The sequence below is a fragment of the Pan paniscus genome, chromosome 1, assembly GCF_029289425.2.
Source record: "Pan paniscus chromosome 1, NHGRI_mPanPan1-v2.0_pri, whole genome shotgun sequence".
Classification (NCBI taxonomy): domain Eukaryota; kingdom Metazoa; phylum Chordata; class Mammalia; order Primates; family Hominidae; genus Pan; species Pan paniscus.
Genome location: NC_073249.2, coordinates 43,041,133 through 43,068,965, shown reverse-complemented (window position 1 = coordinate 43,068,965; position 27,833 = coordinate 43,041,133). Strand labels below are relative to the sequence as shown.

Sequence of the window (27,833 nt, the reverse complement as noted above, 5' to 3'; positions counted from 1 at the left end):
TGTTTTTGTTGTAGAGATCCGTGCTCAGCTCACAGAGCAGATGAAATGCCTGGACCAGCAGTGTGAGCTTCGGGTGCAACTGTTGCAGGACCTCCAGGACTTCTTCCGAAAGAAGGCAGAGATTGAGATGGACTACTCCCGCAACCTGGAGAAGCTGGCAGAACGCTTCCTGGCCAAGACACGCAGCACCAAGGACCAGCAATTCAAGTAGGGGCTCTGTGGCTATTACTCTCTGAGACCTTGGAATATGGGGTCCAGGGTGGAGGGGGGCAGGGTATGCCACTTAGATCCAGCTGAATTCAGGAGCCCCTGGCTTCAGATTGGTTGAAAGCCCTCAAGGACTTCTCGTTTTCCAGATCAGTCTTATGTGCAATTCAACATTTCGTAGAGATGAGAGTAGATGATGAACCATGCTAATAATAACAACAGCAAACTTGTTTATAGCTCTGTTGCCAGGCATGCTACTAAGGGCTTTACATATATGTTAGTTTGCTTAATCCCAACAACTCCATATGATGGTTATTGTTATTATCCCCAATTTATAGATGAGGAAACTGAGGCATAAAAAGGTTAAGGGGCTTAACTCAGGGTCTATCTTAATCTCTGTCTCTCTCTCTCTCTCTCTCTCACACACACACACACACACACACATACACACTCACACTCACACACCCCTAGTAAATAGTAGAGCTGGAATTCAAACCCAGGCAGTCTGGCTCCAGGGTCTATATTTTTAACCATTTCACCAAACTGTCTTTAATTAGAAGAAATAAATGATGTTGAGGCCATTATATCTAAATCCCTGTCTAGGTAGCTGCTAAGGTCTATTTCTTCTACATTTAGTTTATTTTATACAGCTGGCCCATTCACTTGGTTCCCAGTGCCATTGCCCTAGTTTAGATCATCATCTTTTTTGCCTGAATGATTGCAGTATTTACTATATCTTCTATAGCAGAGATTTTCAACCCTGGCTGCATATTAGAATTCCCTGGCGAACTTTAAAAAAAATACAGAAATCTGGGCCCCACTCCAGACCAATTAAATGAGAATCTCTGGGAGTGAGGCCTGGGTAACAGGGTGGTGTAAAAGCTTCCCAGGTGATTCTAATGAACAGCCAGCATTGAGGATCACAGTCCACAGCAGGGGTGTCCAATCTTTTGGTCTCCCTGGGCCACATTGGAAGAAGAATTGTCTTGGGCCACCCATAAAATATGCTAATACAATAGCTGATGAGCTTTTAAAAAATTGCAAAAAAACCTCATAATATTTTAAGAAAGTTTACAAATTTCCGTTGGGCTGCATTCAAAGCCATCCTGGCCCCCATGCAGCCCACAGGCCGTAGGTTGGACAAGCTTGGTCTACAGTTTCTCTCCATTGCAATCTGCCTGCTCCATTGTGATCGGAGTTAATCTTCCTGGAACACACTGGCGATCAGAGAATTACTTTCTGCAAAACTTTCAATGTCTCTCCATTGTCTATGTTCTTTTTATTATGATTATTATTATTTTTAGAGATAAGGTCTTGCTCTGTCACCCAGGCTGAAGTACAATAGCGTGATCTTGGCTCCCTGCAGCCTCAAACTCTTGGGCTCTAGTGATCCTCCTGCCTCAGCCTACCTCCTGAGTAGCTGGGACTGCAGGTGTGCACCATCATACCCAGCTATTTTTATTTTATTTTAATTTTTGTAGAGACAGGGTTTCGCTATGTTGCCCAGTTTGGTCTCAAACTCCTGGCCTTAAGTGATCCTCCCACCTCATCCTTCCAAAGTGCTGGAATTACAGGTGTGAGCCACCACACCCAGCCCATCTATGTTTTTGATATCAAATTGTAGTTTCTCAGTGTCAGCATCATCTGTACTGTTAGAAATGCAGTATCTCAGGTCCTACTCCAGTCCTACTATAACAAGATCCCACAACATAGCATGTGATTTGTGTGCACATTGACATTTGGGAAATGCTGTTCCATTCACAAAGGTGCACGCTTTTTGGCTTGGTCTTTAAGCCCCTCTACATCTGGAAAGCCTCAAACAGGTTTCCAACCTTATTTCTTGTTTCTGTTCCACTATACCCGAGCCAAACAGAACATTCACTCCAGTGGGTCACTGGCATCCTGTTATTTGAGGTTATGTGGTCAGTCTTTCCATCTTTGCATGTCTAAGCCATGCCCATGTCTTAAGACCCATCTCAGGTGCTCCCTGTTCCAGGAAACTTTCCTGATTCTCCCAGAAGGAAGAAAGTTCTCCATCTTCTGAATTCTTACAGCATTTTATTTGTTCTTCTCTTAGGGCATTCAGCACTATCTACCTTCTGTTATCTTCTCTGAGTGGACTGTATAAGTTTGTTTGATCTTCTGGTGTCCCACAGTGCCTAGGATAATATGTGGTGTATAGTAGATGCTCACTAAATATTGTGGAATAAATAAATGAGTGAATGAATTTAAAATTAGTGCCAAGTGTATCTTATGTTCCCCATTTTCTATTTTTGTTTATTGCCTTAATAATACAGGACACAAATTATCCTTTAAAAGCCAGCTCTGTGCAATGAAGATGGGGTTAAGGTTGAAGAGAACATGACATCTCAAAATAAGCCAGAATGAAAATTTCCTCCAGATGTTTTTTTCCTCAGAGTTTCTTATCTTTCCCAAGTCTTATTCTCTTTATGATAAGAGAATCATCTGATAAAAAAATGTTATTTTAGTATGTGATAAATGAAGACTTAGGGGAGGAATCATTTGCTTTAGAAAATGATTCAAAGTTGGATTTATTCTGTTGGTAATCTCATCCTAAATTTAAAATAGCATTTGATTTTTAGTACTATATCATATTCTCAGCTTATGGACGTATTTGTTACAAATTAAGGTTCAGATGTGTTAATCTCCAAGTCATCTTGTGTCCGGAATTGGTGGGTTCCTGGTCTCACTGACTTCAAGAATGAGGCCGCGGACCCTCGCGGTGAGTGTTACAGCTCTTAAAGTGGTGTGTCTGGAGTCTGTCCCTTCTGATGTTCAGATGTGTTCGGAGTTTCTTCCTTCTGGTGGGTTCATGGTCTCGCTGGCTCAGGAGTGAAGCTGCACACCTTCGCGGTGAGTGTTACAGCTCTTAAGGCAGTGCGTCTGGAGTTGTTCGTTCCTCCTGGTGGGCTTGTGGTCTCGCTGGGCTCAGGAGTGAAGCTGCAGATCTTCGCGGTGAGTGTTACAGCTCATAAAAGCAGCGTGGACCCAAAAAGTGAGCACTAGCAAGATTTATTGCAAAAAGCGAAAGAACAAACCTTCCACCGTGTGGAAGGGGACCCGCGGGTTGCCAATGTTGGCTCGGGCAGCCTGCTTTTAGTCTCTTATCTGGCCCCACCCACATCCTGCTGATTGGTAGAGCCGAGTGGCCTGTTTTGTCAGGGTGCTGATTGGTGCATTTACAATCCCTGAGCTAGATACAAAGGTTCTCCACCTCCCCATCAGATTAGTTAGATACAGAGTTTTGACACACAGGTTCTCTAAGGCCCCACCAGAGCAGCTAGATACAGAGTGTCGATTGGTGCATTCACAAACCTTGAGCTAAACACAGGGTACTGATTGGTGTGTTTACAAACCTTGAGCTAGATACAGAGTGCCGATTGGTGTATTTACAATCTCTGAGCTAGACATAAAGGTTCTCCACATCCTCACTAGAGCAGCTAGATACAGAGTGTCGATTGGTGCACTCACAAACCTTGAGCTAAACACAGGGTGCTGATTGGTGTATTTACAATCCCTGAGCTACATGTAAAGACTCTCCACGTCCTCACCAGACTCAGGAGCCCAGTTGGCTTCATCTAGTGGATCCCGCACCGGGGCTGTAGGTGGAGCTGCCTGCCAGTCCTGTGCTGTGCGCTCGCATTCCTCAGCCCTTGGGTGGTCGATGGGACTGGGCGCCGTGGAGCAGGGGGTGGTGCTCATCGGGGAGGCTCCGGCCGCACAGGAGCCCATGGAGTGGGTGGGAGGCTCAGACATGGCGGGCTGCAGGTCCCGAGCCCTGCCCCGCGGGAAGGCAGCTAAGGCCCAGCGAGAAATCGAGCACAGCACCGGTGGGCCGGCACTGCTGGGGGACTCAGTACACCCTCCGCAGCCACTGGCCCGGGTGCTAAGTCCCCCATTGCCCGGGGCTAGCAGGGCTGGCCGGCTGCTCCGAGTGTGGGGCCCACCAAGCCCACGCCCACCCGGAACTCCAGCTGGCCCGCAAGCGCCGCACGCAGCCCGGGTTCCCGCTCGTGCCTCTCCCTCCACACCTCCCTGCAAGCTGAGGGAGTGGGCTCCAGCCTTGGCCAGCCCAGAAAGGGGCTCCCACAGTGCAGGGGGGTGCTGAAGGGCTCCTCAAATGCCACCAAAGTGGGAGCCCAGGCAGGGGAGGTGCCAAGAGCAAACGGGGGCTCTGAGGACTGCCAGCATGCTGTCACCTCTCAATCTGAATTGTTCTAATTAAGATCACATACTAGGAATAGGGTGATTTCTCCAAGTTTAGAAGAATTGATTTATTTTCTGATAAAGATGGTGCTTGGCAACATTTTTTCCTCAAATAACCAGTGAGTATTTATTGATTGACCAGTTCTGTGCTTGTACAAGGCATTGGAAAATACAAGAGAAGTTTAGGGAGTCATTATGTGGTTGGAGAGAAGATTTTGAATACAGGAAGCAATTAGAGCATAAAGCAGTAATGATCTCATTAATTGGTGTTATGTACAACATAGATCTGATGAGAGGTCAGAGATGGTTAAAGGTTCTGGAATAGTCTGGAAAGTTGTCATGAAGCAGGTGGGACCTAGGCTTGAGAGGTAGATTTGTGTGGCAGAGGAGAGAACAGCAAGTGCAGGTGAGAGGAAGCAGGAATATTTGGTGATGAGAGGGTGTAGGGGCTAGTGTGGGATCCAGCTTTATTAAAGGGAAGGTTCCTAACACATTCATCTAACTGATTTCCATTGCACATTCCTTGAACTCCTTTGTGCCTTGGAGTGTAGCAGGGAACAAACTGCTACACTTAGCACTTAGATGAAGAAATGGGCATTTAACAAATCACACAATTAGATATGTAATTTAAAGTTGGGGTAAGTGTTGTGGAAGGAAAGTATTTAATACAAGGTGGCACAAGAACCTGGAAGAGGGCAACTTTTCCACTTTATAGCTGGTTTACTCCAATAGCTTCCTGCCTGATCGTATTCTGGGTAACAATCAGTCTACTTATTCAACAAATTACTTTTAAATACCTACTGAGTACTGTGCTCTGTGTTGATTCCTGTAGGAACTAACATAAACTTAGGAATTCCTGTTTAAGCGGAGCATGGTGACTTATGCCTGTAACCCCAGCACTTTGAGAGGGTAAGATAGGAGGATCTCCTGAGGCCAGGAGTTTGAGACCAGCCTAGGCAACATAGCAAGAACCCATCTCTACAAAAAATAAAAAATTAGCTCAGCATGGTGATGCACGCCTGTAGTCCTAACTTCTCAGGAGGTGGGAAGATCGCTTCACTCCAGGAGTTGGAGCCTACAGTGAGCTATGACTGCACCGCTGCACACCAGCCTGGGTGACAGAGTGAGACCCTGTGTCTAAAAAAAAAAAAAAAATCCCTGGTTAACAGGGAAAAGAGCTATGTAAATAGTATAATGTGAAAAGAGCTTTAGTAGAGATATGAGAACACAGCTATTTTCAAGAGCAGTGGAAAATAAGGTTAAATAAGTAGAGTAGACCCCAAATGATAGCTCTTTGATAGCAAGCAGAGAAGTTCAGATTGGGTGTGGCAGCATTTTAGTGGGTCCTCTGGGTTCTTAGGTGGGGAGAGAGACATGAGGAAAACAGAAGGCCAGGATGAAGGTTTTGGGGTAATCTACACACAAAGTAAGAGCAAAAAAAAAAAGTGGGGGGAGTGGAAAGGAAGTAGGAATATATTCAGAAGGTATTCAAGAAACTAAATAGGACTGGATAACTGACTGGATAAAGCATAGAACCATAATGGTCAGAGGTGACCCAGTGTCTCTACCCTGGTGACCTAGAAGAATTGTGGCATTCACGATAGAAGTGGGGGTGTTGAGGGAAGATCTGTTTTGAATGGTGATCCTACTTTGAACATTTTGGGTGTAGAGCAGTACGAGGCCATCAGGTATCCAGGTGGAGACGGCATACTGCTGAGGTAAGAGGTTATGACTGGGGATAGCTAGCAGAATCTTCGGAGTAAAAGTGATTGTGGGAGAGATGAAAGTATATGAATTCAGGGAAGAGAAAGAGGAGAACAAAGAGCTAAATCCAGGACCCCAGGCTTAGACAATAAAAGTTTTGCATTGGTAGTAAAAGTTACTATGAGGAAAAGCAAAAGCTACCTGAAGAGAGAGAGAATAGTTTTATTTTTTAAGGCAAAGGGTAGAAGGTAAGGTGGGAAAGTGGCGTCTGATGGAACTAGAAGTGTTTTAAGTAGAAGATCTGTAAGAGCAATTTCTTATTGATACTCTCTCATGTATAAGGTATTGTGAGAGATGCAAAGATGACTAAAACAAGCCCCAAACCCAAATGTTTTCAATCTCTTAGGGTGAAACATATGAAATTGCTGGGTTTTTTTGTAAGGCAAAATGGCAATTTCATATGGTACAGCCTGGTAGAAGAGGAGATAGAACATATGTACAAATGCATTTAATACAGGCAAGGTGGCGAGAAACTCAATAAGAGAGGCTCAGGCAACATCCTACTTTCATGCATAATTTATTCCTAAAAGTGTATACAGAAGTCAAATGGTTGAATGTCTAACTACAGTTTTATGTGGGGTAGGTAGGTTCTATTATTATAAATAAGTGTATATGTGAAATTCCAAATTATCCCTCACCTGATATATTTTTAGCATTGTATACCTTGTCTTTAGTTCTGTTTGTTTTTCCACAATTAAACTCATGGCCTGCCTGCTCAAGTTCAGTGAATACCTAAAGAGTCCACGTAGCTGATGAGTTCTGCCCTTATCTTAGTAGTACAGTGATGAGACCTCTACTTCTCAATGCAACATTAGTAACAGCACTTTTGTTTTTCCATTTCCACTCATTTTTGTGTTGCAAAAGATAACCAAGTGTTAAAATGTGTGCACAGCACAAGCATTGCTATGCAGACACAACCATCCTGCTGAAACAGAATTGGTACCTGGCAGTCAGCATCACTAAGACAAGCTTGAAACATTTGCTGGCAACTGAAAATTTGACATTGGCATAGGAAAGGCATCTTAGGCATGTCTGATTTGGTAAAGATATAAGTTTGGCTGATGTAATAGACCCCAAGTAATAATGGCATACACAAGATAGAGGTTGATTTCTCTCTGATATCATAGTCTAGGTGTTAGCCATCCAGGGCTGTCAGGCTTCTTATTCCATCCCGAGAGTGTTATCCTTTTCTGTATGACCCAAGATGGCTCACTGCCACCATGTTCTCATTCCAGCCAGCAGGAAAAGGCAACAGGACGAGGGGCAGGTATGGCCTTATTTTTTAAAGGTGCACTCTGGAAGTGGCACACACAGCTCTTCAACTCATATCTGACTGGCCAGAACTTAGTCACATGGTTATGCTGAACTGCAAGGGAGGCTGGGAAGTGTAGTTATTGTTCTGGGTGACTATAAAGTAGAGTTTCTCTTAATATAGAAGAAGGGGAAATATTGGGGGACAATCAGCAGCATCTGCCATGGTGTATGAAAGGACAAGTGTAGGAAAGACCATGGCCACCCATCCATACAGAGTGCCACAGGTGCACAAAGAAGAGAGATTTCTTCTGATTGGAGGACTGGAGAGGGCTTTAGGGAGGTCAAGTTCAATGGATGGGAGATAAAAAAATTAAAGTGCCAATGCTAGGCATTGATCCTTTAAGCTTAATACAGTTGAGACAATGAAGAAGTTGTAGAAAGAAGGTGAAAAGATGGGAAAGGAAGCATTTTAGATAGAGCAGTATTAGAAAAGGCTAACAGAAGTGAGAACAAAGGCTGATGGATAACTTATCTGTTTTGCTGAAGAACAGGAATTATAAATGTGATAGTGAAATAAACCTGGAAAAGATAGGGGCCAGAAGATTAAAGAGGTCTATGAATGCCAGGCGACAGGGTTCGGGCTTTATTCTGTAAGCATGGGGGACCATTGATAGTTTTTGAGCAAGGAACATAATTATGGCTGTGCTTTCAAAGGGTAACTATGGCAACGATGCATATGATCAATTGGAGCAGAGACACTGGAAGGAGGAGGACCTGTTAAGAAAGGAGTCCAGTGGTGAGGTTAATGTGGGCTGAAACTGAGGTCATACCCTTGGAAATAGACAAGATGGGGCCAAGTGTGAGGGCAAGAATCAATGGAATTCAAAGAAGCTGGGACAGAGAAAGTGCTCTTGGTTTCCTGGGTCTCTGGAGTGACAATAGTACTGTATTTTCATTCAGTCGGTGAACTGTAGCCTTGATTTTGCTGACTCTAGGACTGGTCCCAGAATAGTTCATTCTCTGCCCAGAACATCTCAGCGGGCACTCATCACCTCCCCCGGAGCTGTAGCAGCTGTTGGGCTAGCAATGCCATGAATTTGTCTTCCTGTACTGCCAGGAGAGCAGCTGCCAGCAGCAACTCTGAACAGACCCATCTCAGGGACGTGGAAACTATTCAACTTGGGATGCAGCAGGTTGGCCAGGGCTGAATTCAGTCCACATGGATTCATCTCACCCTTTTCCAGGCCACTTTCTTACCCTGGCTGGGTTTCAGCCACTCATACTGCGTTAGGTTGGGTATTTTCTTACAGTTCTAAGTGATTGCATTTAGGGATGGATGCTGCTGAACTGCTTTCTTCATCTTTTGGACACCTCCTCCCCTGGAAGCCATTACGCTGTCAGCCTTTGGCTTTGCTTCCTACTCTGCTCTGCTCCTGCTCACCTTTTGTCCTCTCCCACATTGCGCTCAGTGCAGACATCCTCATTAAAGCCTGTACAGTTCTGACTCCATGGCAGCCTGACCCTCTGGTTCCATCCCTCTCCTTCTTTCTCCTTCCCCCAGAGAATGAGAGATGCTGCAGATAGAACTGTAGCGATTATTTGACCCTATGTTATTCTGTTTTGTTTAAGACAGGTAACATGGCTTCCCCCATCCCTGTGAATTGTGGGAAGACCCTGCTAATGTCTGAAATTCTGTCAGCCTGGTTTGATTAAGAGCAGTGGTAAAGTATTATGCGAGGGTAGGAAGCCTTTCTAGGGAAGATGTTCTTGCATTTTCTTTGGCTCCTTGAAGAGCATAAATGTATTCCTATTTGTTGCTGAGCCTTTGATTGTCTCTTTTAAGTGGAATCTGTGTTAATATGGCCCAGCAGGACTCTAATTGATAATGCATTGGCTGTTTTTTTTGGTTTTTTTTTAAATAGACTTGCTGTAAATTACCTTTCAGTCATAGCTCACTTGGTTTTGATCTCCTGCTTTTAATAGCTCATTTTTTTAGGTAGCTTTTTTTTTTTCTGTTGAGTTTTTAGAGCAATACTTCTACATTTCTGTCCTGCTGTGTTCCTTGCAGAGACCTTCTGCTATTTTATAACCCACTGTCAGTATCTTTTCAGCGTTTCTCCCAGCTTCTTTCTCTCCTCAACACATATTTGTTGACTATTTTAGAGGTTTTGTTCTAAACTCTTAGAGGACAGAGATCCAAAGAAATAAAAGGAGTAGTTCTTTCCCATATGAAATTATAATCTAGTCAGGGAGAAATTAAATTCAAATACAAGAATACAAATCTTCAACATAAGGCTATATGTAGTAAGTACTAAGTATATGCTGCAGAAGAGATGAGGCTCAGTTGATGTAGACAGGAAACTTCAGTAAGGAAATGAGACTTGAACAAAGCTTTAAAGAAAATGGCTCTTGAGAGGGAGGGGAAGATACTCTAGGAAAAAGGGGCACAGCTAGAAGAAAGAACAAAGCACTTTTGAGGTACAGTGAGTAGACTGGTTTAGCTGGGAGAATAAGTGGATGTGGAAGAAGTGGACAAAGGTAGATGGGTTTGTATTGTGGAGGGCCTTGACTCTTGATTAGGGATTTGGCTCTATGCAATAGACACTGGAAACCACTGATGGTTTAAATAGGTATGAACTCTGATTAAGGAAGATTAACCTAGTGGTAGTTTGCTAAATGACAAGAAACATGAGACCAAGGAAACCAGTTGCTGCAGTAGATCATAAGGATCTAAATTAGGTTGGGATGGTAGGAATGAAAAGAAGGGGAATTTATCCTTCTGTCCATTTAGCAAATATATATCTTCTTACCATGTGCCAGACACATGCCAGATACCCACCCCTGTACTCCTAGAGCTTACAGTCTAGAGACAGATGGAAAGCACCTGGTGCAGGAAGAATCTACAGGAATTGCTGACTGATGGGATTCAGGTTTCAAGTGAGCTTGGAAACCATAAAAGAAAGAGGTCTGTAAAGTGTCTTTTTGACTTGGGTGATTGATAAATTAATGGTATCTTTAAAAGAAATAGAGAGGGGCTTTTTTGTTTTTTTTTTGTTGTTGTTGTTGTTGTTGTTGTTTGGGTTTTTTTTTAGATGGAGTTTCGCTCTTGTTGCCCAGGCTGGAGTGCAATGGCACGATCTCAGCTCACTGCATCCTCTGCCTCCCAGGTTCAAGCTATTCTCCTGCCTCAGCCTCCCGAGTAGCTGGGATTACAGGCATGCGCCACGACGCCAGGCTAATTTTGTATTTTTAGTAGAGACGGGGCTTCTCCATGTTGGTCAGGTTGGTCTTGAACTCCTGACCTCAGGTGATCCGCACACCTTGGCCTCCCAAAGTGCTGGGATTACAGGCATAAGCCTCTGTGCCCAGCTGAAATCTAGTGTTTTTTAACAGAAGTTAGGAGAAAGAATTGTTTTTGAAGGAGTAAAATATGAGAAATTTGGTTTTGGATTTTAAGTTTAAGGTGATGGAAGAGTATTGAAGCTGAAATTTCTAGTAGTTGACAAAATGAATGGCTGTATGCAGGGCTAAAGAGATTTTTTGGCTGTTGGTAGAGATTTGCACACGTGCACAGAGAGGGGATGGTTGAAACTGTGGAAATATTTGTGATTTCCAATAGTAAGGGTTTAGAAGAACAAAGGGGAAACTTCCTTTGTATCATCTGTGATACTCAGATTACAGAGAGTATAAAGGAATTTAAATGATATATTTATTTGTGTATCATTGAGTATACATTTTGGGAACCTAATTATGTATCAGGAATTGGGTTTAGTACTGGAGATAGAGAAGAATAAGACAATCTCCTATTTTCACTAATATTAAATTAGCAGAATATCAAGGAGGTAGACATAGAAAGTAAACTTTCTTGTTTGGCTGGTTATCAGTTGTGTCACTATTGGAAGCGATGTGAGGGAGCAGGGCCTAGGTATCTTAAGAATTTGGTAGACATTCAACCTGCAATACTCCTTTCAGTGGGAGGTTAGTTACACAATTAATTAAAGAAAAATTATTGTAGAGTCTGTGTTCTCGGCTTCAGGCCCAGTATTTGAATGTGCGCCATCTCTGTAGTTACATCACTGCTGCGGATGGGTTCCTCCCCTGGAGTTGAGTTCAAAGTCATTCACCAGTCTCACAGGATAGCATTGGGTTGAAAAGCATAGAGTCAGTTGGCCATGGAAAATGTTATAGTTGTGGTTGCAAATCAGAAAAGAGTGGAAGACCAGAAGGTTCCTCATTGACTTATGGAGTGACCTTGAGAAGGAAAGTACCAGGAAACATGAAGCTCCCGGGAGGGAGAACCCCTGACTTCCTGGGACCAGTGCGTCACTCACTCATTTTGGACATATTTGGGAGCTGTTTGTTCCCTCAGGAAAGATTTTGCCCAGATGTAGCATCTGGTGTTGCAAGGGTTGGCTTCCCTTCTCCATGGCTCAAGATGCCTTTGTTCAGAAATTAACAGAAGGTTCTTTGGTGTGTTTTGCATGGGCCCAGTTCATGTAGAACCTTAGGTCATTGTTGAGTCCTTTTTGGAGGAAGAGTTGGGAGGACTTCTCACACATGGGTAAAGCAGAATGGAAGAGACGCAAGAAGGCCATTTGGGAATCAGCAAGACAGGGTGATCCAGTCTTTGGAAGAGAGAAAGAATTCAGTTAAAAGTTCTTTGGGAAGCTTTGTGACTTTGCGTGGGAAAAACCAGAGCTTTGAGCCAGAAAAACTTGGGTCTGAATCTTGTCTCTTCTACTCCTAGCTTGTGACCTTAAGCAAGTCACTTAACCCCTGTTAGCCTCAATTTCTTACCTGTGAAATGTTGACAGTAATACTTACCTTGAAGGATTCTTTTAAGGATATATATAATGTATATACAGCACTAGCTAATGTTTGTGACTTAATGGATGCTCAATAAATGGTAGCTGATATAATTATCAGGAAAAGTCAATCCTGATAGTTAAGATCAGCCACAGAAGAGTCAGCCCTGATAGTTAAGATCACAAGTTCTGGGAACCAGATTTCCTGGGTTCACAATCCTGGATTTCTCCCACTTACTTGCTGTGTGATTTTAGATGAAAGGTTTTAATCACCTCAGTATCCTCGTTTGCAAAATGAAGATAATATTCATAACTACCTTATGGAGTTGTTATGCTGGTTAAGTGAATTAATAATATGTGAAACACTTAGGACAGCTTGGCACATAGTAAATGTAAATAGTAGCAACTATTATCCCTATCCTCAGGATTTGGGCCTGAGCACAGCTGTACTGGGTAAAACACTGGTATATTAGATGCACTAGTCATTCCTTGTGCAGAGTTAAGTATTCCTAAGCCTGGCTGGGTAATATGTCAGTTTCCATTTTCTTCAGACCCCTGTGGGCCCTCATGAATGACAAATTCATCCCCTACCCTGATTTTTATGGTATAGCTACATTGGGCAGGACATAGGCAATTATGTGACTCTGTGTAATTGCATGGTCAGTCCCTATAAAAACTCAGCAATTGTATGTTTTGTTCTGTAAGGTGTCATATAGTTCAACCTTGGTGGGTTACTTTTAGATCCAGGCTCATAATCATGAAGAGGAAGACATTTGTCATACAACCACTCTCTGATTTTCTCGTCCTCTTGGAGTTAATAGTTAGCCCTATTGCCAAATTGCTGAGTTTCTATAAAGATATACTGTTGAGGCCCACAGGTCCCAATTTTGACTTGGGCAAATAAAAGAAGGCCAGTCCTATTCAGCCTCCTGCAGTATCTACCATCGAGGCCAGCAGGCCAGTGCAGTACAAACCTTAGTCATGAACATAACAGTATGTGGTTTACTGGGTTGTTTGTCTCATGAGGCCAAACAGAAGCTCCCAAGCTTCTGCATAAATGGCTTTATATCTTCCTTTTAGGGTAAGGAATGATAAGAGGGCAGGTTAGAAGCAAAATATGCTTTTATGAGCAATTGGGAGGATGTTGGAGACTCCTGAGAGTTTCCTGTGTCTCCTAGGATCTGCCACTGGAATGTCAGCAGGCCATACCTCAGGCTTTCAGCTCCATGGAGCAAAAACAGTAGTGATCACGTTCCTTGACAACAGTGCTAGTGTGCGGGGAGCTTTTAGTTTTCCTTTTCTCTGCTCCTGTAAGCCCCATAATAATTCTGTAGCAGACACAGGAAGCAATGTGTCTAACTACTACTAGGCAATGTGTTCTTGGGATTTTTAATTCTCAGGAATTCGCAGCCAATTAAATGAATTTACTTTGATCCAGTTCTCTTTTCAAGGCAAAAGCTGTGTCATCTTATTGGGAGCTGACTGTGTTAAGTGGGAGGGTTTACAAGATAAGAAGAAAAGACAGTCTCTGCCATACGTGTTTTTATAATTGAAATGGGGGAAATCGGGCAGGCTGAGAGAGAATAATAAGAACACGTGTGCACAGGAATTTAAAAATAGCACCCCATTTAAAGCAAGTTCCAGTAGTCATCAGGAAAAGAAGAAAGGTGGAGTACTCAGGAGGGACTTGTACTTGGTTCAGTCAGGGAAAGGTAAAAGATAGTATAGTTATGTTCTCAATTAGATTTGTTCCCTGGTTAATTGAAGTAAAGACTTTAATATCTAATTCCTACACTGCACAGAAGTATCACACGTTGAAAAGAAACAGTGTGACATGGGAAGGACTCACTGTTAACGAAAGATTTAGAGAGAATGAAAAAAAAGTAGGGTTTGGGTTTTTCAGAGTTGAAATAGGTTCATCTTTTCTGCTAGCTCCTCCTTTTATACATCTCCACTGTCATTGCTCCTTGGGTTTTAAATTCAGGGAGAATCAATGAGCACAGTTCTGCTTCTTAATATATTTAGGGTGCAGCTGGTTAAAGAGCCAGGATTAGAAAATGAATCGAACAAACTAGGATTATCTTCAACAGTAGGATGCTGAGCTGTGTTTGCTGATTCCTGCTTAAGCAGTCGGGACAGGGCATCCTTGCATGAAATTCAGACATCCCTCCCTGGCAGCCTCTGTGGTAAAGTAGAGGTTGCAGAACAAGTCTGGCAGCTCTCAGCCCGAACCCTTGTAAACAACAGATGTTCATAACTAAGTTCTAGGGTGGGGGTAGGGGTTATTGTTGATGCTTGAAATTCTTTGAATTTATAGGCAGCATCTCAGGGATTTAGCAAAAGGAGGAAGTTATACAGAATTGATTTCTGCAGTGTACAGGTAGAAATGATGCCTCATGGATTTCCTTGAAGACAAAGCACAGGCTATTGTGTGGACTCTAAAACAGAGCAAGGTGAACCCAGGAAGGCAGGCACAGTTAAGAAAGGGTTGGCTTCTTAGGTGTATTGACTTCCTCCCCTCCTTCTCCTCTCTCACTCCTTTTTATACATTGACTGGATTTGTCAGTCTTGTTCTTGCTCCTGTTTTCTCCGGTAATGGGTGGAAATGTGTGTCCTTTCTTACCACAGAGTCCTAGATACACGTGCATACAAATACACAGTGTATTAGGCCATTTTTTGCGATGCTGTAAATAAATACCTGAGGCTGGGTAATTTCTAAAGAAAAAAGGTTTGATTGGCTCATGGTTCTGCAGGCTGTACAGGAGGCATGGTGCTGGTGTCTGCTTCTGGTGAGGCCTCAGGAAGCTTACAATCATGGCAGAAGGCACTGGGGAGCCAGCATGTCACATGGTGAGAGTGGGAGTGAGAGTCGGGGGAGGTCCCAGACTTTTGAACAACCAGATCTCTTGTGAACTAAGTGAGCATGAACTCACTTATCACCACAGAGATGGTGCTAAACCATTCATGAAGGATCTACCCCCATGACCCAGTCACCTCCCACCAGGCCCCACCTCCAACATTTGGAATCACATTTCAACATGAGATTTGGGGGGGACAGACATCCAAACCATATCACATAGGAGGAAAAACACACAGGAAGAGCACACAGGTGCACTTCCCTTAGTGCCTTCTGAAGGACGCAACTCAGGTTTTTATGATATACTGATTAACGGGTTATTGTTATGGGCTTTGTCTTGGATTTTAACCTGATACTGTCTCAGTGTTGGTTTTGCTAGATATTCATTACTTCATTAAACAGAGGTGCCGGGTGCGGTGGCTCACGCCTGTAATCTCAGCACTTTGGGAGGCCGAGGCGGGCGGATCACGAGGTCAGGAGATCGAGACCATCCTGGCTAATACGGCGAAACCCCATCTCTACTAAAAATACAAAAAATTACCCGGGTGTGGTGGCGGGTGCCTGTAGTCCCACCTACTCAGGAGGCTGAGGCAGGAGAATGGTGTGAACCCAGGAGGCGGAGCTTTCAGTGAGCCGAGATCACGCCACTGCACTCCAGCCTGGGTGACAGAGCGAGACTCCATCTCAAAAAAAAACAACAACAAAAAACAGAGGTGAGTGATGAGAATATGGCTTATGAAGACTTCAGTGCTGCCTCTTCTTGATCCCCATCCCCTAGTCCCCAAGCACACATACTGAGTTTCCAGCCAGATGATAAGTGCTTAGGAAACCTTCTACTTTACAGCATAGTTCAGGGAAGCCATAATAGAAAAAATATAATACATCTTTGGTAGGCTTCCTTGGCACCAAATTGACGAAGACTTTAGAAAGGTTCTTATCGTACATCAGATGAAAAAAAGCGATTTACCAGATCTGGGAATGTTTTTGAGCCACTCTAGCAAAAAACAACTGGCTTGAAAATCTTTGATAAAATCGCTTATTCTTTTGGAAGCTAAGAACATCTTTGTACAATTTTTTGTTGTTGTTGTTTTTTGTTTTTTGAGATGGAGTCTCTCACTCTGTTGCCCAGGCTGGGGTGCAGTGATGCCATTTCGGCTCACTGCAACCTCTGCCTCCCAGGTTCAAGCGATTCTCATGCCTCAGCCTCCCAAGTACCTGGGATTACAGGTGCGCACCACCATGCCTGGCTACTTTTTATATTTTTAGTAGAGATGAGGTTTTTCCACGTTGGCCAGGCTGGTCTCGAACTCCTGACCTCCGGTGATCTGCCCACCTCGACCTCCCAAACTGCTGGGATTACAGGCGTGAGCCACTGCGCCCGGCCCATCTTTGTACTATTATTCCTTCTGGAAAAGAAGTCCACTTCTGGCTGTTTTGTCCATTTGTACGAATTTGATGAACACCAATCCTGGTATGTGAGGTTCACTTAATCTTTCGGCAAACATTTATTGAACATTTATTCTGTGCCAAGAGTTGTACAAGGAATTAAATATACATAGAAGAATAAGCTACCATTCTAGCCCATGGGAGTTATTACTTAATGTGAAATATTTTAAGTTTGTTTATATACATTTGTATGTGCTCTGATAAGGCGTAGACTTCCAGGTTGAGGAGACAGAATTGTTGGGTTATGAGTCACCCTGTTAGTCACCTTTATTATATGTGAATCAGTAATAAACACTTGACTTCATTCTCATCGCTAATGACCAATAGGTTCTCTGCAGGTTTGGGGTCACAAAGAGGTGTAGGATCCTGTTCTTTCCCTCAGGAAGCTCATGGTGTCATGTGGAAGACAGAGAGTTTATGGGAAAAAGATAACACAAAATAATATACACTTACTGCCAAAGGAGAGATGGGAGAAATGATTTCATTTTTCTCCAGAATGCAATCTGTAAACAGTTTTAAAATTTTGCCATAATGTTAGACTTACAGAAAAATTGCAGGAATAGCACAAAGAATTTTTGTATACTACCATTTTATCCAGATTGCCCCAAAATGTTAACATATTACTACATTTGCTTTATACTTCACCCTTTTCATACCCAATTCTCACATATTTTGTTTTTCTGAAACACTTGAGAGTAAATTGCAGACATGATGACCTTTTATCCATACATACTTTAGGGTGTGTTTACTAAAAATAAGGATGTTCTTTTGCATAATCGTAGTGCAGTCATTGAAATCAGGACATACAGATTGATACAATACTATTATCTAATCAATAGACATTCAGATTTTACCAGTTGTTCTAAAAATGGCCTTTTTTGGCAAACGAAAGTCCAAGATTATGCAATTCATTCAATTGTCTTATCTCTTTACTTTCCTTTAATGTGGGATGATTTCCAAGTCTTTATATTTCAAGACATTGACGTTGGCCCCGTTATTTTGTAGAATGTCCCTTAATTTGATATTTCTGGCAATTTCTGATAATTTCCTTATTATTAGATTCAAGTCACACACTTTTGGCAGGAATACCATAAAATGTAATGTCACGTTCTTCTCAGTGCATCATATCAGGAAGCACTTGCTGATGATTTGTGCCATAACTGATGATGTTAAATTTGATCATTTGGTTACAGTTGTGTCTGCTAGGTTTCTCCACCATGAAGTTGTTCTATAAGCTTTGTAATTAATGTATATATTGTGGAGAGATACTTTGAGACCATGTAAATATCAGCTTACCCTTCAACTCTTATACTCACTAGTTTTAGCATCCATTATAATTTCTTGCTTGAATCAATTTCTATTATGATGGTTAGCAAATAGTCATTTTTCCAGTTTTCATCATTCCTTCTACATTTATCAGTTGCAATTCTACTGTAAGGAAGAGCTTTTCCATCACCCCCACTTTTTGGTCTGGTTGTTGGTTTATATCAGTGTGGACTTGTGGATTATTATTTTATTCAACAGGTTATAATCCTTTACCATCTTTATTTTCATGTTCATATTATTCTATATTTGGCCAATGGAGTCCCTTCAAGCTGGCTTCTGTGTCTTATTGATATGTCCCCATCGTTCTTTGAGCACTTCCTTACTTTATGGCACAACAAGATGTTCCAGGCTTAACTTGTACTTTCCTTGCCTTTACTGTGGAGTTGACCGTTTTTTCAGAAAGCCTCGGTTGCTTTTAGTGGGAAACGGTATTTAGAAACCATGGATGCTAAATATGCTCTTTGTAACTGAAGTACCATCATTTATAGTCCCTTTCAGCAGACAGAGGTAGTAGATATATGTATGTACACATAGACACATACACACACACACCCATGTACTTCTATAAATAGCTATTTCTTTATCTGTCTGTATATTTATATATATTAAAGCCTATGAGATCATATCAGTATCTTTCATTCCAATCCAATACCACATGTTTTATTTAATTTTCTCCCCTTTCATGTTCTCTGAACAGTGAGAAACCTGGTTCCTATTATCCATAACACACATTTTCACTTAATTGCTCAGTCCTAGAGTGTACAGAAAGTTGTTTCAGAATTACTAACCCAGGCCGGGCGCGATGGCTCACACCTGTAATCCCAGTACTTTGGGAGGCCGAGGCGGGCCGATCATGAGGTCAGGAGATCAAGACCATCCTGGCTAACACGGTGAAACCCTGTCTCTACTAAAAAATACAAAAAAAAAAATTAGCCGGGCGTGGTGGCAGGCGCCTGTGGTCCCAGCTACTGGGGAGGCTGAGGCAGGAGAATGGGGTGAACCCGGGAGGTGGAGCTTGCAGTGAGCCGAGATCGTGCCACTGCACTCCAGCCTGGGTGACAGAGCGAGACTCCATATCAAAAAAAAAAAAAAAAAAAAGAATTACTAACCCATGCCTCTGAAAAAGAAGACTACTGACTAGATTTTAATACTGGTTTGGAGTTCTTTTTGTTATTAGCCTTGAGGGCCAAGACACAATGTTCAAAAGTTAGCTGACTAGTTCTTTCTTTCCTATCTTAGTCTGTTTTGTGTCGCCATAACAGAATACCTGAGTCCAGGTAATTTATAAAGAAAAGAAGCTTATTTGGCTCACGACTGTGGTGGCTTGAGAGTATAAGAATGTGGCATCAGCATCTGCTCAGCTCTTGGTGGGGGCCATGTGCTGCCTGACAACATGGCGGAGAAGCTGAAAGGCTAGAGAATGAGTGAAAAGAAAGCAAACACTAGGAAGAAGCTTGCTTTACAACAACTCACTCTCTCAGGAACTAATCCAGTCCCACAAGAGTGAGAACTCATTTCCATGAGAATATTAATCTTATTCATGAAGGATTCTTCCCATGACCCAGACAACCCCCAGTGGCCCAGCCTCTCAATACCACTTGCAATTGCAATCAAATTTCAACATGAGTTTTGGAGGGAATGAACCAGATTCAAACCATAGCATCCCTCAACCTCCAGACCTTCAATGTAGTTATATTATTTGTTTGAAATATAATTTGGTTTATTTATTTGTTTGTATTTAATGTTTTCCTCTCCGGAATGGGGTCTTGACATTTCTCACTGCCAAACCTTTTCTCTTGACTAAAAAAGATGGAGCAGATTCAGGAGAAGTGAGAGACCCATGTATCCATAGATTAAGCCAGGACTTTAGCAGAAGTCAGTGATGGGGACATAGGCCAGACATGCACTGAGAACAAACCAACCATTTTCCCCTACTTCTGGGCCAGCCCTGTCTCTAAGCAAGCCATCTTATGGATTGAGACCCTTGCCAGTTTCTCCTAAGCCTGCTCCTAGGTTCTCCTTGCCATTCTCCCTGATCACCTCTTTTGCATTTAGCGAACCAAGAATCCAGCATCAGCATCAGCATCAGCATCAGCATCTGCTCAGCTGTAGGCCATGATTGTCTGTACTGTTTACCAGCAGCTCATGTAATATGCTTGATGTAAGACCTTAGGATAATGTTGATGTGGCCTCTCAGACATGAAGCCCCGGGGCACTGCACATTGACACCCAAACTTGCAAACTTTTACGTCCTTTTGCGAGACTGTTTGCTAGTGCCCTGTTCTGAAATCCTTGAAATTTCTCCTCCTGGACTTTCTTCAGTTACATGCTTTGGCCTCTCTAATAGCTCTTTTGCATCAATTCTGATGACCTGGCCATTTTCTCCTGTCTGTCTGGGAATGGCTTCCAGAATCCCCTTCCTCTGCCCCATTTAACCCTCTTCCTCCATCTCCCACACACTCATTTTATTTCTCTTTCCTCCAGACACATATAACCTGGTCAGTGCTGCTGATTCCAGCTGTTCTGAATCTCGTGTACAGCTTAAGTTCAAAAACAGATGGGCCCAAAGTATCCTACATGCGGTGCCAATTTCCACTGCATGAAAACAAATTACTGAAAAGCATCAGGAAATTTTAGAATAGTTTTGGGGTTTGATTCTCTATCTTCTCAATGGTCCTTCCTCCCCAACTCTTCCATTTCTCTTCACCGTCCCTGTCCCCCCATTATACCTTGCCACTTTCCATCTCTTCTTCATATTCCTCACTTAGCAAAGGCTGGTTTTTAAAACCTTTATTCTCATTTTTACTCTTTCTATGTACTGATAGGTTTAACCATCAGGATGGGACTGTGTTGATAATCAAGCTAGGGCTGTTGGTTGTTTTTCTAAACGTTTATACCCTTTTAAAATCTTCCATCTAGGACTAGGGACCTTATGTCCTTATGTCCTTTTCATATAGAGAAGGTAAGGCTGGGGCCTCTGTGTCTGTGGGTACATTTGTAGGTCAAATAATTCACCAGCTTGCAAATAAAGTAGATATTCTTCTATTGACTTTATCACTGGGGGTGCACAATTGTGCCAGTGCCACTGTCTGCCCTTGTCGGGAGTGAGTAGACACTCCCTGTAGACAGGGAGCGTGTTCCTTGGAAAGCAGTGACATTGGACCCACACCATTGCTTTCAGAATCCTCATTCTGGGAATATGCCAACTGCTTTCTCCCAGTGTTCTGTAGGACATTGTTTAGCTTTGGCATTCCTAGTCACCCTAAAAATAAGAGGAAAACAATCATCGTAGTTGGACCACTTATCTTACAGGTATATAAGGAAGACACTGGGGTCATTTACAGAGCATGGGGAGAAAGCTGTTGGCATGGTACAGTGGTTATTGGGTGCCCACTGTGAACAGACATTGTAGGAACTGTCTTCAAGAGAAGCCCTTGAGGGATAGGCTTCTAGAAGTTCAGGTACATGCTGGATTTATCTATGCAAATTATAATGTTTCCCCGCTTCCCTCCCTCCCTCCCTCCTTCTCTTCTTTAGAAGAGAATCCTCAGATTCTCAAAAAGTATCAAGCAGAGTCCTATGGATGGTAACTGAAAGAAAAAAAGAAAAAAACGATTATCAAAGGGATCTGGAATACGTAATTATCTCCCATAATTTAAGACCATTACTCTGGAGCAGTGACTTTAAAACATTTTGATCATGAATCTCTATATTTTATACTACAAGCTGGAATATACTTATATACACATAAATAGCTGAGAACAATACTTTCACAGAACAATACTTATCTTTGCTTTGTGTGATGTACTCTGAGATTTTCTACTTTGTTCTGTTATTCTTTTTTTTGTTGAGATGGAGTCTCACTCTTTCACCCGGGCTGGAGTGTAATGGCGCCATCTTGGCTCACTGCAACCTCCGCCTCCTGAGCTCAAGTGATCCTCCCACCTCAGCCTCCCGAGTAGCTAGGACCACAGGTGCACACCACCATGCCCAGCTAGTTTTTTGTATTTTTGGTAGAGACAAGGTTTTACCGTGTTGCCCAAGCTGGTCTCAAACTCCTGACCTCAGGTGATCTGCCTGCCTCAGCCTCCCAAAGTGCTGGGAATGCAGGTGTGAGGCACTGCATCCAGGCTACTTTTTTCTGTTATTCTATTCTATTGTTGCCTACTTAATTTTTTGAGAAATGCTAGTTGGTGACCTATAAGTTGATTTTTTTAAACCTCACTAATGGGTTGAATCCCACAGTTTGTAAAACATTGCTTTAAGAGCATTGTTTTTCAAATTTTTTGGTGTGCATAAAATTACCTGACATGCTGATTTGAAAGGCAGATTCCTGGGCATCAGTCCACCCCTAGTAAGTTGTAATCTCTGGCAGACGAGCATAAGAATCCACATTTTAAACAAGCATTCCAGGTGATTCTGATGCAAGGTGATTTGGGATCTTGAAGCCTCACACTTACAGAAACTGCTCTCTTTTGCATTTATGAACCTGGCTGTTGAAGGCTTCAGATCACATGCTTGGGGATGGTAGATACTAGTGGGGATCATCTGACTCCAGACTGGGAATCTTGTCGTTACAGGATGACCCCAATCACTTAGGTTTACTTCTGGATCTTGATAATTCCTTGATAGTCCTCTTTTACTGATGTCTCTTATGGCCCTTAGGAAGGCAGAGAAGGGGTTAACTGAGGCCACAGAATAGAGAGAGTGAAGGAACTGAAGGGTCATTTTACAGAGTGACTGGGGTGTGGCCCAGTCCTCCAGTAGGTGCCCAGAGCCAGTCCAAAATTAGAATGGGGTGGGATTCAAAACTGCTTTTCCTATTCACTTGCCTTTCATGTGTAACCACATGCAGTGTGTCAACATGCTTTCAGGCGCCGTTAGGCAGCAGCAGTTTTGCTCCCTCTGGGTTCATGGACCCTTGGTATTCCTGTTATGTGTTGTCTTAGAATAGCTCTGCGCTCTGGGGCTCTGAGCATTGTCCATTAACTCTTTCAGCACCAGCCGTTTGAGATGCTAAGGGCTTTTGAATGAAATGTAATAACCACCACAATGAAATAAGAAAACGGTTACTAGTCAGGAGACCTGGATTCTTGCCCTGCTCCACAACTGTCTGTGTGACCTCAGGCTCCCTGAGCCTCAGTTTCCTCACTCAGAAAATGACAGGCTTGGTCTAGACTCTAGACCATCTTGAAAGTCCCTTCTAGCTCTGAAATTCCATGATTCTATTTTTGTACACTCTGGCCTTTTCTCTTTGCACATGATTCTTTCGTTTAAAGTCTCAGCTAGATTAGGCACAGAAGATTCACTGAGTTTGGGAATTTCCAGAGAATCAGATGATAAATTAATAGCAACAAAATGTATTCCTGGCCAGGTGAGGTGGCTCATACTTGTGAGCCTGGCACTTTGGGAGGCTGAGGCGGGAGGATTGCTTGAGCCCAGGAGTTTGAGGCTACAGTGAACCATGGTCATGCCCCTGTACTCCAACCTGGGCAACAGAGCAAGACCCCATCTCTGCAAAAAAAAGTATGGGCCGGGTGCGGTGGTTCACACCTGTAATCCCAGCACTTTGGGAGGCCAACGTGGACAGATCACCTGAGGTCAGGAGTTCAAGACCAGCCTGACCAACATGGAGAAACCCTGTCTCTACTAAAAAACACAAAATTAGCCGGGCGTGGTGGCACATGCCTGTAATCCCAGCTACTCAGGAGGCTGAGGCAGGAGAATCGCTTGAACCCAGGAGGCGGAGGTTGCGGTGAGCCGAGATCGCACCATTGCACTCTAGCCTGGACAACAGGAGCGAAACTCCATCTCAAAAAAAAAAAAAAAGGAAGTATTCCTATTTAGTATACTAATGAAGTAGGGAATTTATGAAACAAGTTTATTATAAAAGGAATTTTGAGATGTATTTGTCTTTTCAGACATGATTCTAGTCACTTTGTTTTGTGGGTATGAATTCATTGTGTGGGCTGTTGAGTAATGATAGTTGTCATAATTATAAGAAAATATGTTGATACTGATATATAGTTGTAGAACACTTTCATGTTTATAAAGTTTGTTTAAGGGCATCACCTTGTTTGATTGGATCTTCACAAAAGTCATGTGTGTTAGGCAGGGCAGGTCTGCTGTCCCTGCTTATCCCATTTATTTATTTATTTTTCAAGAGACAGGTCCTATGTTGCCCAGGCTGGTCATTTACAGGCACAATCATTGTGCACTATGGCCTCAAGCTCCTGGGCTCAAGCGATCTTCCCACCTCAGCTTCCCGAGTAGCCAGGAGTACAGGCACGTGCCACCATACCTGGCTTCCATTTACTTTTTAAAACAGATGAAGAGATTTTGAGACCCAGAATGCATTTGTGACTTGCCCAAAGTTACCTGGCTAGTAAGTGGCAGAGCTAAGCCTAGACTCGGGGTCTTAAGCATAGTTCAAGGCGCTTTCCACAGAGTGTAGATGGAGTTTCACATTGTTCATCCAGATTCCTTAAGGACCTGAACTCGCTAATTTGATCTACTAACCTGGAAATTGACTAGGGCTTCTCTTATACCACTCAGCCCTTTAAAGTTTTGCCAGTAAAGTATCAACATGGTTAATAATATGCTGTAATTTAGAGCACACAAGCCAATGGACATACAAATTTGGTCATTCAGTAGCCACCCAGAGAGTGAGCACAGATACACACTGGAGCAGCTGATTTGGCAAGATTGGTGGAGGCTGAACATATTAACTAGTCATTAAATGAATCATGGTCTTTCTGTCCTCAACATTTACAGGATTGCTTTGGCTCTGGCATCTGTTGTTAGTCAATACTGATTAAGGACCCACCTATTCTTGGTGATAGGTGTTCATTAAACATTCTAAATATACCCTGTCCTCAAGAGAATTCCTTACTGGGCCTGGGGGTTGTTCCTCCTGCACCCCCACACAAAAAGAGACTTCCTTCTAATAAAGGCAAGATAAATATCCAAATAACACATGAGAACTGATAATGACACATGCAGCCAATCTGATGACTGTGTAGACTTCATTCCATTTAGATCTATAGTTTCACAGAATCAAGAATTTTATTTTTTTTCCCTCCTTTTCATTGTTGTTATGAGCCATGTAAGGGGACTCATTGTCCCAGGGACGGGTATTTGGGAGGGGGAGATCTTTATGGATACCCTTTCTTCTCAGTGGCTTATTGCTATTTGGCATACTAAAGTACAATTTGCTAGCCAGGAGGAGTTTCTGGCTGTAGATCAAACTTCTCTGCTCATGCCTGGTGCCAGGGAGATGCTTGCTCTTAAGGGGGTGGTTACTGCTTTGATAATAAGTGTGTGGATTTCTGAGTGACGTCATTCCACTTTGGCACAGACAGGTATTTATTTCTCTAGAATGAACTACCAGGGGTGAGCCAGACTGTCTGCCTCAGTCATTTCCCAAGGTTTCATTTATTTTAAAAATCTGCTAACACATCTGTGTGTATTTTTTTTTCTCTGTATGTTTGTCATGTGCTATAATTACTTATAGGGCTTCTGGTGACATCTTAATTAACTAGAGGAGAAAAAACCAAAGATATAATTGTAGAGTTGTTCACAGGTTTTTCTATGGACTTTGTGGATCCAACTGTCAACATGATATTGATGGTTACGAATTCTTTTTAAGCTGAGAAACGTATAAATTTTATGTTCCTCGGTCATTGATCACACCTTTGTTCTGTCTTTTACCCTTGCTATGGTGTTTTAGTTTAACTGAGTGAATGAGTCACCTCAGGCCTTTGATGTGATCACAGCCTATTTTGGGGGGCTTTCAGGGAGCATATTTAATACCTAAGTGCATTTCTAGGCCCTTAGTTCTATGGATTATATTGGGGTGGCATTGTAGCATGTAGATTGTACCAAGAGGGTTTAAAAGCCTCTTTATTCATTCCTCCCTATGGTTCTGGGAATGCTAGTGCTAACACATGGGATGTAAACAAAGGGAAGGTCCCAGGTCTACAGAAGCTATAGAGAGAGCTGGTGGGCAGGCAGATTTTCTAAGTCAGCCAAATCAGGGTTTTGCAGTGGGTTCATCCAAGCCAATGTACACACAAGCCACAAGACCAGGATAAGATGTGGGTTGTGGCTGATGCACAGTTTAGGAGCAGGAAAGCCGTGTCTTGGATCCAGGAAGTCTGCAAACATGGGAGAAGCAGGTCAGAAAAAAGAATGTTGATCCTTTTATTCCTAGAATAGTGGCTAGCCCATAATAGGAGGCTCAATTAATATTTGTTAAATGAATGAATGAAATAAGAAGACATCAGGGACTCAGAGAAGGAGCCTGGACAATAAGATATCAGAAACTAGGCAAGAAATGTGGATGGCAGAGATTCAAATCTTGTGTAGACCCCCGTGTCTGGTCTTATGGGATCCATAGATCTATCTTAAGAGATATGAAGACCCTCCATTTGCCTCCTTTCTGCTGTGAGCACCGTGCCATAGGGGTGGTTGAAAGGAAGGCAGAATCTCTCACTTAACATAAATTGATGGAGACATTTCCAGTTAGTGTCTACAATAGCTTAAATTTGGGGGCCATTCCTAGTTCTCTGACCTAATCCACAAGAACCTTGGTCCTATAATCATTCAGGAAATTGTGATTAAGCACTTAATAGATGTCAGACATGGTGCTAGTCCAGTTCTCTACTTCAAAGCAGATTCCTAAGGTCCGGCTCTTGGGCATGCTATTCTCTCAAGGGTGTGGTTCTGCTCCATGGAACTAATCCAGAGCCACAAGAATCCTATTTTCATACAGTCCTTCCCCCAAACCTGATTATAGGGGACAATTTAGGCTATTTTGAGATGGTGGGTCTACCACTGCTTGAATCCTTTCTAATCATCTGTCTAGGCTACCGAAGACAATTTGTGGTACTCACTTGTCCCTGAAAATTTGAAAGTTCATTTCTCCATATGTAGACTATATTATTTTTGCCTTTGGCACTTTTCTCTGTCTCTGAACTCTCCTCCTCTGATCTCATTGCTGGCAACGCTGAAGCCAAAGCTGTGATAAGCCCAGAGAAGTGTGCCCGCCCCCTGCCTGCCCGCCTGTCTTTGAAAGATACCTTCAGGCTGCTGCTGTACTACTGGGTCACAAAACCAGCATCCACCATTACAGGCAGAATCGTTTTCAAGTCATTTCCTACCTTGGTGATTTTTACCCCCTCCTTCTTTTAACACCTTCCCCAGCAAATCCAATCCATCCTCTGGCTTATCTGGGTCAGCAAGGGTCTGATTTTATGCATGGCACTGTCAGACCATAAATCCGCTGCAGCTTTGCCTCTCTATCCAGCCTGCCTGCTTCTGTCAGCATCAGCAAAATGCATAATAGAGAAAATAAGCCAGAAACGCTAATAACACTCATCTGAATAAAATAATCTCTTTGGCTGCCTCAGTTCATTTCATTTTAATCAAGGTGCCAGGAGGGAATTTAGGTTAAAAAATCCAACCTCCTTCTTGTCACAAGTTCCCTGTCCAACCATCACTTAAATGATTCCTTTTATCATGCATGTACCTTTTTTTTATTCACCACATACTTGTATGTTCAATAACATATATTGAATGATGTATTTAACTCTTTAAGTTTTGTCTATCATCACAGATAGGTCTGTTTTTAAAAGTGAGAAATTATGTTCTGCTTAGATGTATTGATAGTTGCCATCTCTCTATGCAGATTGGCAGGTTTGATAGGAATTCTGAGACAGGGGATGGGAGCTTAGTATAAGTTGCTGAAGCATCTAGGGTTTTGGCAATCTGTGCTCCCTTTGGATTCCTTTCTGTCAACCTCAGCACACAGTTCCCAGTGTGGAATGCAGGACTGATTGTTCTACATTGTCCCTTAGGGAAAGGACAGTGGGAGATTAAAATCTGCTCTCCTGTTGGTATCTCTCTCACATCTTCCCAGAGCCTTACGGCTGCTTTGTTAATTGCCT

General features: G+C 42.7%; 1 protein-coding gene across 12 annotated transcripts in view; it reads left to right on the top strand.

Moving 5' to 3' along the window:
- Positions 1 to 27,833, top strand: part of SRGAP2 (SLIT-ROBO Rho GTPase activating protein 2) — a 254,501-nt gene that overhangs the window by 99,379 nt on the left and 127,289 nt on the right. For all 12 annotated transcript variants that reach the window (XM_003822926.6, XM_008976531.5, XM_063599687.1 and 9 more), the window contains one exon: positions 15 to 207. In XM_003822926.6, the coding sequence (XP_003822974.1) occupies positions 15 to 207 (193 nt within the window). The remainder of the gene's footprint in view (positions 1 to 14; positions 208 to 27,833) is intronic.